At 42.1% G+C, this 13,651-nt stretch overlaps 1 protein-coding gene across 1 annotated transcript; it reads left to right on the top strand.

Annotated features, from left to right (window-relative positions):
- Positions 1-2,389: 2,389 nt before the first annotated feature.
- On the top strand, positions 2,390-12,067 carry LOC127570827 (cytochrome c oxidase assembly factor 1 homolog). Its single transcript, XM_052016688.1, has 4 exons — positions 2,390-2,504; positions 8,032-8,183; positions 8,506-8,582; positions 11,881-12,067. The coding sequence occupies exons 1-4, from the start codon at positions 2,486-2,488 to the stop codon at positions 11,966-11,968; spliced, it is 336 nt and encodes a 111-aa protein (XP_051872648.1). The 5' UTR covers positions 2,390-2,485; the 3' UTR covers positions 11,969-12,067.
- Positions 12,068-13,651: the final 1,584 nt, after the last annotated feature.

The following is a 13,651-nucleotide window of genomic DNA, read 5'->3' as shown; positions in this document are numbered from 1 at the left end:
GTTGATTGGTTTGAAAGTAACACAGTTGTTGTGGAATAGTGTTAATCCATTCACTAAATATTCTCATGGAGGAAATGTGAGCACTGCCGGCTCTAGAGAGGCCACCGAGATGTACAGATCAATGATGAATAAAGAAATGGATAGGCAAACAATTCACTGGAAAAAATTAGAAGGAAAAAACAGCCTGTTAATTTTCCCTGCTGAAATCTTTGCCTATGAAATGTGTTTTCCAGTTAAATTATAGGGTTGAGGAGAACTATATTTATATAACTATTCACTTTAAATGCTTCAGCCTGCTAACAATTTATTTTTTTAAATCTACTGAATTTATAGGAATGTGGAATAGTCTGAACATTAAAAAAAAATCAGGCTACCACAATTTTCTTGGCAGAAAGATGTAAAATCCCCTTAAAGGCTCGTCAGGATCCTGCTCTGCTGGATTCAAGTAGGATCATGTGGGCACTGGTATAAGGTATAAGAACTTTTCTGACAAGACAATTATGGTAGCCAGACTTGTCCACATGGGATGAGGGTAATATATTGGCATGGATTGTGAGCTAGTTGGCAGTCAGCAAACAAAGAGTCAGAATAAACAGGTCTTCTGAATGGCAGGCGGTGATTGATGGGTACTGCAAAGTTCAGTGCTTGATGCTAATCACAATATACATTAATGATTTAGATGAGAAAATTAAATGTAATAGCTTCAAAGTTGTGGATGATACAAAGCTATGTGGGAGTTGTGAAGAGGATGCTGAGAGACTCCAGTGTGCTTTGGGCAAATGGGACCTCCGTTGTTTATAAGATATACTAATGACTTGGAAGTACTATAGATGGGTTGCTTAGTAAGTTTGCAGGTGACGCAAAAATTGGTAGAATTGTGGAGAAGAAGAAAGGTTGTCAAAGGATACAGCAGGATATAGATCTCTTACAGATATGGGCGGAGAAATGGCAAACAGAGTTTAATTTGGGCAAATTTGCACTTTGGGAAGTCAAATGTAAGGGGAAAATACATAGTTAATGGTAGGACCCTTAACAGCATTGATATACAGAGGGATCTTGGGGTCCAAGTCCATACCTCCCTGAAAGTTGCAACATAAGTAGATAGAATTGCAAAGGTGAAATGGCAGTACTTGCCTTCATCAGTTGGGGCATTGAGTATAAGAATCAGGAAGTCATGTTGCAGCTGTATAAAAGTTTACTTAGGCCTCACTCAGTATTGTGCGTGGTTCTGATTGCCCCCTCACAGGAAGGATGTGGAGGCTTTGGAGAGGGTGAAGTAGAGGTTCGCCATGATTCCACGCTATTCCTCCCTCCCTTGATTCCATGCTCCACCTTCCTCTCCTATCAGATTGCATCATCTTCAGCCCTTCGTCACTTCCACCTATCACCTCCCAGCTTCTGGTATTATTTTAACTCTTCTGTACCCCACCTGCCTATCACCCCTCCTCACCTGGATTCACCTCTCGCTTGCTAGCTCTTGCTTCGCCCCTTCCATCCACCTTTTTATATTGGCTGTCTCCCCTCTATCTTTCAGTGGCAGATGAAGGGGCTCAACCTGAAACGTCGACTGTCCATTACCCTCCAGAGATGCTGTTTGACCCACTTGAGTTCCTCCAGTGTTCTGTGTGTTGCTGGAGAAGAATCTTGCCTGTCATGACTGAAGAACCTGAATGGGTGTGGATAGCCTTATCGAGCAGAAAGGCTTGCCAATTCTGTTCATTGCAGGCACCTAGTCAGAATGGAGCAGAGTCACATTTTTACATTGCATTGTGCTTTTACAGCTTTTTAAAGATTGTCTGTTTTGGTGATGTGGCAGATGCTCTACTGGTTTTTTACTGTGTAAGAAGGCACTTAAAATATACACTTCGTTTGAATTAAAATTAAAGTCCTTAAACAGCATGTGTGACCATATTCTGGGGTCCTCCTCCTTCCCACATAGCATCGTTTTAAATGTTTGAACTGTTCATATCCAGAAATTTCATAAGAACATGTAAAAGAATTTTTGGACATAAAAGACATAATGGATGCACTCCATAAATTTATTTCAGAGTTTTGTTTATGTATGGAAATGGTACCATCTTATTATCTCCAAGCTCGTGGCAGCATGAGAAGGACTGTTGCTGGGCTCAAAATAAAAAGAAAACAGAAAATACAGGAATTGCACAGCTTAGTCGACAATTAAGGGAAGGATAGTTTTTAATATGATCCTTCTGGAGAATTCCACATCTCTGCAAGATGCAGAATGAAAGATTAACCTGATGTTTTATTTTTATTTCATGTCAAATATCCAGCAATTTTTTTTGGTATCTCTGTTAATTAATTTGAATGTAAGATTACAAATGTATTAGGGAATGCAGTTTACTGATATCCAATTTTCTTTCTATTAGTCCTCCGTGAAGTTTTCATGATGCCCTGTTTCAACACGTGCTTTACAACAGATGGCAATATATTTGGGAATTAGTTTCTGGAGGAGGATGTGGCAGTAATGTATTACCTTATACAACGTGAGTAAAAAACATAATCTGTTAAACCTATTTCGAAATCTAATGCTTTTTTTTCTTCAATAACCTGCTTTAAGTACCCTGTTTACAAATACTCTACTCACTATGTTGCACTCACATCTAGTAGAGCACTGCCTCCACCCTATCTGAAAAATAGTCAGAAAATATATTACAAAGATTGAGAAATTTTACACCAGCTAGAACCTGAGTTTATTTCTTATGAGGGCTGTTATCTCTTCAGATGTTTTTGATTTCTGATGCTCGGTTTGTAAGGAAGTATTCTTGCTGCAACATGGGTATTTGTTGTGTCATTGAGAATTGCTCCTTCTTGGTTAAAGCTTTAGGATCGTTCCTGTCACATTGGTTTTGCAAGTGTAATGCAAAACAGCAAGCTTTGATTGCTAATGATGGTACTGTGGAGTGATAAAATGCAGGCCTCATAGTCACAATTTGCCCAATGTTTAGTTACTGATCCAGCTGTGTCACCATGGTGAAGATTGGAGGCTTTCCAACAGAGTAAATTAGATGGGGAAATTAATGTTCTTGATGCATCCTAGGATCACAGAGTGCAAGACTACCAATCTGTGGGCTTAAGTACATGATTGGCTGAACATATTCTACCAATAGCTGGCAGTCATAGGCCAATATAATTTAATATTAGACTTTTAATTATCATGGGATAGAACAATACTAATTTCACCAATTTTTCCTCGCACACCATTCACCTATCCCACAAGCCATTTCACTCAACTCTGTAAGCTTATCGACAACCATCTGCCGTGTCTGCCAAATATCTGCTCACTTGCAAACTGACAGGTGAGGCTGAAATAACGCTATATAATCTTAAAAGTAAAATTTGAGGTCTGGTGTGACGTTCGGAAACCTATTTTTTAAACAAAAGATTAGTGGAGATCTGAAATTCATCCCTCCAGGGACTGAATCATTGATGTTTTCAGGTAGGGGTTTCACGAAACCAGAACTGCTCAAGGACAAGGAGGGAACTGATGCCTGGAGTCGAGGAAGTGGGCAAGGTACTAATTGAGTTCTTCGCCATGGTAGTCACCAAGGGAGAAGGACAGGGAGGGAGTTACGCTCTCCATGCTCAGGGGAGGGGTACGCTGATTTTCTAGGATATGTTGATATCAGGAAGGGAGGAGGTGTTAAGTTTCTTGGAAGAACATTATCGTGGTAAGGTCACAGGACCTGATGGGATCTATCCCACATTATCGAGAGAGGCAAGAAGGGAGATTGCTGGGGTCTTGACAGAGATCTTTGTATCTTCTTAGCTACAGCTGAGGTCCCAGAGGACTGGAGAACAGCCAATGTTGTTGTTCTACTGAAGAAGGGCAATAGAGACAAATCAGGAAATTATAGAACCAGTGAGGCCTTGTGGCAGTGGTAGGGAAACTCTCCATAACTGTAAACACTATATACTGTATTCTGTTTTCTGTTTACTACCACAATGTAATTATCTGTGGCAAGATGAGTCTCAATGGTATGCAAACAAACACTTTGTAATGTATCTCGGTATATGTGACAATAATAACCAATACTAAGGTTCTTAGGGATAGGATCTAATTGCAACTGGAAAAGCATTGACTTATTAGGGATAGTCAGCATGGCTTTGTGCAAGGGAGGTTATGTCTTACAAATTTGAGTTTTTTGAGAAGGTGACAAAGATGATTGATGAGGTCAGGGGGATGAAATGTGGTTTACATGAACTCCAGTAAGCTTTCAACAAAGTCCCTCATAGTATCCAGAAGATTAAAGCACCTGGGATCCATGGAAACTGGTAGATTGGATTCAAACTTGGCTTGGCCATAGAAGAGGTTAGCAGTGGAGGGGTGTTATTCTGACTGGAGGTCTGTGACCAGTGGTGTTCCGCCAGGATCAGTGCTGGGACCTCTGTTTGTGGCAGATATAAATGATTTGGGATGAAAATGTAGGTGGACTGATTAGTAAGTTTGCAGAAGACAACAAAAATTGGTGGAGTTGTGAATAGTGAGGAAGGTCGTCAAAGGATTCAGCAGGATAAAGATTAGTTGGAAATTTCGGCAGAGAAATGGCAGATGAAATTTAATCCGGATAAGTGTGAGGCGTTGCACTTTGGGAGGTCAAATGTAAGAGGAAAGTATACAGTAAATGGCAGCACCCTTAGGACCACTGATGTACAGTGGGATCTTGGGGTGCAAGTGCATAGCTCCCTGACAGTGGCAACACAAGCAGATAGGGTAGTAAAAAAGGCATACGGCATATGGCATACTTGACTTTATCAGTCAGGGCACTGAACATAAAAGTTGGGAAAACATGTTGCAGCTGTATAAAACTTTAATTAGGCCACATTTTCTGGGAATTATAGACCAGTGAGTCTTACATCAATGGTGGGCAAGCTATTGGAGAGGATTCTTAGGGACAGGATTTACGAGCATTTGAAGCATAGTCTTATTAGGGATAGTCAACATGGATATGTGAGGGGCAGGTCGTGCCTCACGAGCCTAATTGAGTTTTTTGCAGAGGTGACAAAACAAATTGATGAAGGTAGAGCAGTGGATGTGGTGTATATGGACTTCAATAAGGTGTTTGACAAGGTTCCCCATGGTAGACTCATCCAGAAATTCATGAGGCATGGGATCCATGGAGTCTTGGCTGCTTGGATTCAGAATTAGCTTGCCCACAGAAGGAAGAGGGTGGTAATAGATGGAGAGTATTCTACCTGGAGGTCGGTGACCAGTGATATTCCGCAGGGATCTGTTCTGGGACCCCTGCTCTTTGTGATTTTTATAAATGACTTGGATGAGGAAGTGGAGGGATGGGTTGGTAAGTTTGCAGATATGAAGGTTGGAAGTGTTGTGGATAGTGCAGAAGGTTGTTGTAGGTTACAACAGGGTATAGGCAGGATGCAGAGTTGGGCTGAGAAGTGGCATATGGAGTTTAATCCGGACATTTGTGAAGTGATACTTTGGAAGATCAAACTTGAAGGTGGAGTACAAGGTTAGTGGCAAGATTGTGAGCAGTGTGAGGGATCTTGGGGTCCAAGTCCATAGATCCCTCAAAGTTGCTGTGCAGCTTGATAGGGTGCTTAAGAAGGCATATGGTGTGTTGGCCTTCATTAGTCGTGGGATTGAGTTCAGGAGCCACGAGGTAATGTTGCAGCTCTATAACACTCTGGTTAGACTGCACTTAGAGTATTGTGTTCAGTTCTGGTCGCCTCATTATAGGAAAGATGTGGAAGCTATAGAGAGGGGGGGCAGAGATTTACCAGGATGCTGCCTGGATTAGAGAACATGTCTTATGAGGAATGGTTGAGCAAGCTAGGGCTTTTCACTTTGGAGTAATGCAAATATCAGAGGACACCAGTTTAAGGTCAGAGGAGGAAAGTTTAGGGAGGATGTCAGAGGTAGTTTTTTTTTAAACACACAGAGTGTTGGGTGCCTGGAATGCACTGCTAGGGGTGGTAGTAGAGGCTGATATAATAGGGACATTTAAAAGACTCTTGGCTAGGCACATGGATGTACTAAAAATGGAGGGTTATGGGCAGTGTAGGAGGGGAGGGTTAGATTGACTGTGGAGTAGGTTTATAGAGGTCAGCACAACATCGTGGGCCAAATTGCCCATACTGTGCTATGTTCTATTTGGGATATTGTGTGCAGTTCTAGTCACTTCATTACAAGGAGGATGTGGAGGCTTTGGAGAGGGTGCAAAAGAAATTCGTCAGAATGTTGCCTGGATTGGAGAGTATTAGCTACAAGGAGAGGTTGAACAAACTTGGATTGTTTTCTCTGGAGCATCAGAGGCTGAGGGGAGACCTAATAGAAGTATATAAAATTATGAGAGGCATAGATAGGGAAAGTCTTTTCCCAGGGTGGAAATATCAAATACTGGAAGGCATAAATTTCGGCTGAGGAAAGTTTACAGATTTACGAGGGAAGTCTTTTTTTTTACGTGCAGAGAGTGGTAGGTTCCTAGAATATGCCACCAGGGGAAACAATGGAAGCAGATACGATCGCAATGTTTAAGAGGCATTTAGACAGACACATGAACAGGCAGGGAATGGAGAGATACAGACCATATGCAGGCAGGTGCGCAGTTTAAATCGGCATCATGGTCGGCACAGACACTGTGGGCCGTAGGGCCTGTTCCTGTGCTGTACTGTTCTCGGTTTTAATGGGGTGCCAGAGTTTGGTGCTGGGTCTCAGCTATTTAAATTTTTCTACTAATAACTTAGATTAAGAAACTGAGCTGTATCGTCAAATTTGCTAATGATGCAAAGCAGAAAAATAAATTGTGAGGAGAGCACAAAGTCTGCAAAGTGATAGAGATAGCTTAAATGAATGGGCAAAAATTTTAGGTACATGGAGGAAATTGTGGGCAAGTAGGGGGTACATTGGTAGTAGGAATAGAGGTGCAGAATATTGCTTTAAATGCTGTTGTAGCGAGATGTGGTTGTACTCCTACTTGAAACATAGAGTTACCATGCAGGTATATCAAGTTATTCAGAATATAAATGAAATATTGGCCTTTATTGTAAGGGAGATTCAGTGTAAAGCAGGGATGTCCAGCTATAGTTGTACAGGGTACTGCTGTACCGAGTATAGTTTTGGTCTTCCTATTTGAAGAGAAATATATTTGTTATGTAGCAATAGGGAAAGATTCACCAAGTTGATACCTGAAATGAAGAGAAAGAGATGCAAGAGGCTGCAGCTGCTGGAGTCTGGAGCAAAAATAAACTACTGGAAGAACTCAGGGAGTCAAGCAGCATCTGTGGAGGCAAGGGAATGGTAGATTTTCAGGTCGAGTGCCTGCATCAGATCTGTTCTGATGCAATGTCTTAACCCGAAACGTTGACCACCCCTTTGCCTCCACAATTTCTTCTTGATCCGTTGAGTTCCTCCAGCAGTTTGGTTTTTCTTTGCACTGAGAAAGAAGAGGCTGCCTTATAAAGAAAGTTGAACAGGGTGGCCTATTAGTAGAATGAGTGGTGATCTTACTGAAATTTGTAAGATTCTAAAGGGGCTTATAGGGTTTTTACTAACAGAATCAAAATGTGCACTTGCACCAAGACATAGAAGACCAAGGACCAAGCGATGGTAAATGGGATTAATATACATGCGTGCTTGATGATTGTTATGGCGATGGTAGACTGAAGGGCCTGCTTCTATTCTCTGACTCTATGATAATGTTTTTCCTCATGAGGGAAGCTAGAATTAGGTATGTTCAAAATAATGGATCACCCATTTTACATGAAAATGAATAGAAAATTCATGCAAGTTTTTGAATTCTCTATCCCAGGGAACTCGAGGATGAGGTATATTCAAGACCGAGGTAGATGTATTTGTGGATTACAGGGGGAACAAGAGCTATGGGGAACAGGTAGGAACATACAGCTGAGGCCAAGATCAGATCAGCCACAATCTTATTGAATTCAGGAATAGGCTTGAGGGGCGTTCTCCTATTTCTTATGAGAAATGGAGATAGTGTTCATTCATGTGGATTTGGTGTAGATCTTGCTTATGACTGTATGATTTCATAGAAAATTTTGCCAAGTCAGAATACTACAAGTTGGCAATTGAAGAGCTCAAGAAAAATGACGTAGCGCTGGCTGCCTTGGGAGCCCCTCCTCTCCATATCCGAAATATCAAACTTACCGACCGAAATAATCGGGTGGATGGAATAAGTGCAAGGGTACAGTATTCACTTATTTCTTTTTTAACTCCAATTTTGCACCTGAATTGTAGGTCTCTTTTACATAAACCAGCAATTCCATGGTTTTCATCTCCCTTGTTAGTACATGGTTGTATTCACATTTCTAGATTTAAACGTTTCTGTACTGTTATTCAAGATGTTACATTAAGGAAAACACATTCTCTTTGAGCAACGATAACTGGGGTGCACAGTTAGGGTAAATAAATGACATTCTATAGAATCCAGACAGAATTACTGTACTAAATTATTTTTTTCCAAAAATACTTTTTATTCTTGATGCTTGTGCCACGTTTGTTTACAGATTAAAATTCCAGTATGTGGAAACAAATCAACTGGTTATCTCCACACCTATTGTATCAGAGACACTGTACAGAAAAGGTAACCTTTAGCATTTATCTGACAAATTGAATGCTGAAATGTCCTTTTGAAAAGTTTATAAATTGTTTGTTTTTGTTCTTTGTCTCGATCCAAAATGGCAACTGTCCATTTTCCTCCATCGATGCTGTGTGACCTGATGAAAATTTTTCAGAACAGCTTCTATTTTATGCATGCAGAAATTGTTAATCTGATCTTCCTTAAATTGTCCAAGACAACATAAATGGTTAGCTTCAAGGAAGGAAAAGACTAGGTGATAGTTCTAGATGGCAGTTTTTGAACTAGTTAAGCAAGGTTTTATAACCAACATTAAGCCTTCTCACCTCATAAAAAATAACTTATGTAAGATTTTTAAAAAGCTAAGTACTTTGGATCAAGGATGCGAATTATCAGAATGGTTTAACCTGATTAAAACAGGACTCAAGAGATTTAAGCCTGGAAATTGTATTGTAAATTTAAGAAAAAGCCTTTAGATGCATCATGAAAATAATGTGTTTTGCAAGTTTTGAACCACTTTTGCACCACTTTCAGCTGAACCCCACTCATTGGGAAATTTCACCATTGTGATTCGCACAAATGCTGGTGTAATTTCCCCATTGTCTTTTGTGTAAATGATGACAGCACTTTGATTCTTTTTGACACCCAGCTTTCAAATGCTACATTTTTGGACAAAGGCAGTACTTAGAAAGATCACAACACAGATGCAGTGGTCTGTGCCCTTGATGTCTGTGGCAGTGACCCAATTGGAGCATGGGACTGTCATTGGTGCAGGAATTTTCCCCAGCTCTCCATTGGTACCCTCCCTCTCTAGTTCCTCCACCTCATCTCACTTGTGATATGACAATGCCTACTCAGCAATTTAATAGCAGCTGCAAGTGCACAGTTAATGTTTTATTGGTTATAAGCAGGAGAATAACGCGACACTGATTTCTTAAAGAGAAGATGACTCGGTTCAGCGATTTTAATTTGCAGGGTGACATCTGATTTACCACGCCAAAAAAGAGTGAAGTTCAATTTCTAGGACTTATTATATTACCTTTGGCAGAGTGATACTCAGGGGTACAGAAGGACGTAGGAGTGCAAGTGCCTAGTTCACTGAAAGCGGTGAAGGAGGCATTTGGCACATTGGCCTTCATCAGTCAGGGCACTGAGAAAAAGGAGTTGGGAAGTTATGTTGCAGTTATATAAGACGTTGGTGAGGCTGCACTTGGAGAATTCTATAGTTTTGCTCATCCTGTTATAGGAAAGATGTTATTAAACTAGAAAGAATGCAGAAAAGATTTACCAGGATGTTGCCTGGACTTGGGGGCCTGAGTTACAAGGAGAGGTTTCACAGATTAGGACTTTATTCCCTGGAATGTTGGAGATTGAGGGGTGACCTGATAGACGTGTACAAGATCATTGAGGGGCAAAGGGTGAAAGCACGTTGTCTTTTTCTCAGGGAGAGGGTGCCAAAAACAAGAGGGCAGAGGTTTAAGATCAGAGGCGATAGATTTAAATGGGACATTGAGGCAGCTTCTTCATGCAAAAGGTGGTGCATATTTGGAATAAGCTGCCAGAAATAATGGTTGAGAGGGCTATGGGCCAAACGCAGGCAGATGAGACAAGCTTGGGATGGACCAGTTGGTCTGAAGGGCCCCATTTCCATGCTGTATGATGCTATGACTCTTATCTACTTGTGTTGCCACTTCCAGGGGGCAATGGATTTGCACTCCAAGATCCCTCTGTACATCAATACACTTCATGGTCCTGCCATTTACTTTACTTTATATACTTCCCTCTTGCATTTGACCTCCTGAAGTCCAACATGTCACACTGGGCCGGATTAAACTTCATCTGCATTTCTCCATCTATAAAAGGCTATGGACCAAGTGTTGGTAAATGGGATGAGAGTAGATGTGCATCTGGTGGTTACAAAGCACCTATTTCTGCACTGACTTTATCAGAGATGTACTTCAGTGAATGTACAGGTTGCCTCTGATGCTTTCTTCTGCTTTAATGATTCTTAGAAGGGAAATGAGTGCAAAGGATTTGGAGAAAGTTTTCTGTGACAATTACAGGTGTTAGCAGTTCTCATAAAGAATCCCAGAGGAGAAATGTCTCCACTGATCTCACCTCACCTGCTGTGTTTCCAGCATTTTCTATTTAAATTTCAGAGTTCAAACATCCCCCATTTTTGATTTTCATAGCTCTTTATGTTATATGATAAAATGTGTTAGCTTTACATCTTGGTCAGATTATTTTTCAGTGCAATGAACATGAGGAACCACAGGAACTGCCCTGCTCGGTCATTGGCAGTCTCCACACATTGATTTCTCATAATTCATTTTTAGGAAAGGGGGAGCGAGTGTGTGTGTGAGGGAGAGAGGGAGGAGGGGGGGGAGAGAGAGAGAGAGAGAGAGGGAGGAGGGGGGGGAGAGAGAGAGAGAGAGAGGAGAGGGAGGAGGGGGGGAGAGAGAGAGAGGGAGAGGGAGGAGGGGGGGGAGAGAGAGAGAGAGAGGGAGGAGGGGGGGAGAGAGAGAGAGGAGGAGGGGGGAGAGAGAGAGAGGGAGGAGGGGGGGAGAGAGAGAGAGGGAGGAGGGGGGGAGAGAGAGAGAGGGAGGAGGGGGGGAGAGAGGAGAGAGAGGGAGGAGGGGGGGGAGAGAGGGAGGAGGGGGGGAGAGAGAGAGAGGAGAGGGAGGTGGGGGAGAGAGAGACGAGGGGAGAGAGAGAGGGAGGGGGGGTGAGAGAGAGAGAGAGAGGGAGGAGGGGGGGAGAGAGAGAGAGAGAGGGAGGAGGGGGGGGAGAGAGAGAGAGAGAGAGGGAGGAGGGGGGGGGAGAGAGAGAGGGAGGAGGGGGGGGAGAGAGAGAGTGAGAGGGAGGAGGGGGGGAGAGAGTGCGAGGGAGGAGGGGGGGGAGAGAGAGAGGGAGGAGGGGGGGGGAGAGAGAGAGGGAGGAGGGGGGGGAGAGAGAGAGAGGGAGGAGGGGGGGGAGAGAGAGAGGGAGGAGGGGGGGGAGAGAGAGAGGGAGATGGGGGAGAGAGAGGGAGGGAGGTGGGGGAGAGAGAGAGGGAGGAGGGGGGAGGGAGGGAGGAGGGGGTAGAGAGGGAGGATGGTAGAGAGGGAGAGGGGGGGAGAGAGAGGGGGGGAGGTGGGGGAGAGAGGAGAGAGAGAGAGAGAGAGAGAGAGAGAGAGAGAGAGGGATTGGTTGTACCTGTGTCATTGTGACTCAACGGACTGTTACTTAATCAAAACTCTACTCCCAGTCCTCCTTTAATATGGAATTGTTGATCCACAACCTTACCAGTGCTCTCTTTTGTTAGATGGTTTTTGCAAGAAGCCATTTTGCAGTTTCTGGATGGTCAAGAAGTTTCAGTGTACTCCGTGAACAAGGATGAAGACCAAAGTTAATACAAGTGTGATGGCTTGCAGAATTGCTTATTGGACTCTGTTCAATGTATATGGTCCTGGAGGTAATAGGTCATCCTTTAATAAATGTATACAATTCAACTTGTTCTTGGTTTCCGTGCTATTTAAAAAAAATAATTAAAAAAAACAATGACTGGTACAGATTAAGCTCTGGTTCATCCAGAAAGAACAGTAGAATTCTAATGAAGGGCTGGGTTTTCCATTCAATTTAATGCAAGGATAGATCATTTCCTGTAATATATAGACACCCTTCCTGCAAATAGATGACAGGGCTCTACAGTGCTGGTTAATCAATAAACCTGGCTATTACTAACTGATTCGTAATTGTGCTAAAGCCAAAGTACTCTGCTGCTGCATACATATATGGAAAGGAAACACTTAAAATGTTCATTTACAGGAATACTTGCTTGTAGTTCAGTTGGCAGATAGGAAATGGGGTTTCATCTTTCAGTCTCAAAACATTGAGAAATAGTATCTTATTTTGAAATGTATACCTTGATTGGGCAGAACTTGGAAGGGTCGCAGAAACATTTTAGCAATAACAGATCCACGTTTCAGGGAAACGCATAATTCAAAGAAAACATCGAACTGCTACCCTTCCAAGTTAGTTCTGCCCAATCAAGGTATACATTTCACAATAAGATATTATTTCTCAATGTTTGAGACTGAAAGATGAAAACCATTTGGAGGTGAACTGCACATGTAGCGGGAGATTTATTTAGTGTGCATAGCTAATCCAACATTCATTCAACTCCCAGCTACCAGCATTAAATAGATTACACAAAAGGATTGCGCAGATCATCTTGGAAAACTACGTAAGCATTTGTTTGACAGAGCTGCTATTTAGGAAGCTAATTCTTAAGGAAGACACCAAATTCATTCCCATTACAGTGTAAAAGCATCTCTTGGAAACTGCTCTCTTTGACCCAACAGATAAATACCTTGCACAAACAGCCATTTCAGTCAAGATGATTATAACTTGATCCTACAAGTGGAGGAACTCTGATCTTTAATTTGTTAATTTTTCAGGATGCAGGTAGCACTGGCAAGGTCAGCAATATAGTCTTTTGTGAAGGTGGTAGCAAACTACCTTCTTGAATCATTGAGGTCCTTCTGCTGAATAATTTGCTATTGTATAGGGATTTCCAGAATTTAGACCCAGCAACAAAGAAGGAACAGCACTATATTCCAAATGTGTGACTTAGAGAGGAATTTGCAAGTGGTGAGGTTCCCATGAACCTCAAGTCCTTGTTCATCTTGTTGGTAGAGAACACAGGTTTGGGAGGTGGTGTTGGATTAGCCTGGTGAGTAACTGCCTTTTATACTTTTTACAGCCGTAGTGCGAGAGTGGTGGAGGGAATGACTGGAATCATAAAAAATATATAATCAGCAGCATTTGAAAAAGTGTTATCCAGTCTAATCCCAGCTTCCAACAGTAGTTCAATAGCCCTGTAGGTCACAATTTTTCAGGTACACACTTAAACAGAATTGAATGTGATGAAGGTTTCTCCCTCTACCACTCCTTTAGACAGCAAGTGCTAGACCCCTACCAGCCTAGTGGTAGAAATAAGTTTTTTTTTGTCATCTTCCTTAATCTATCTCTGAGCTACTTTAAATCTATATCCCATGGTCTCTGACCCACCTGCTAAGGGAACTATGCAGATG

Source organism: Pristis pectinata, chromosome 5 (genome assembly GCF_009764475.1).
Source record: "Pristis pectinata isolate sPriPec2 chromosome 5, sPriPec2.1.pri, whole genome shotgun sequence".
In the NCBI taxonomy this organism is placed as follows: Eukaryota; Metazoa; Chordata; class Chondrichthyes; order Rhinopristiformes; family Pristidae; genus Pristis; species Pristis pectinata.
Note: the sequence above shows the minus strand (reverse complement) of the source record. Positions and strands in the feature narration are given on the sequence as shown.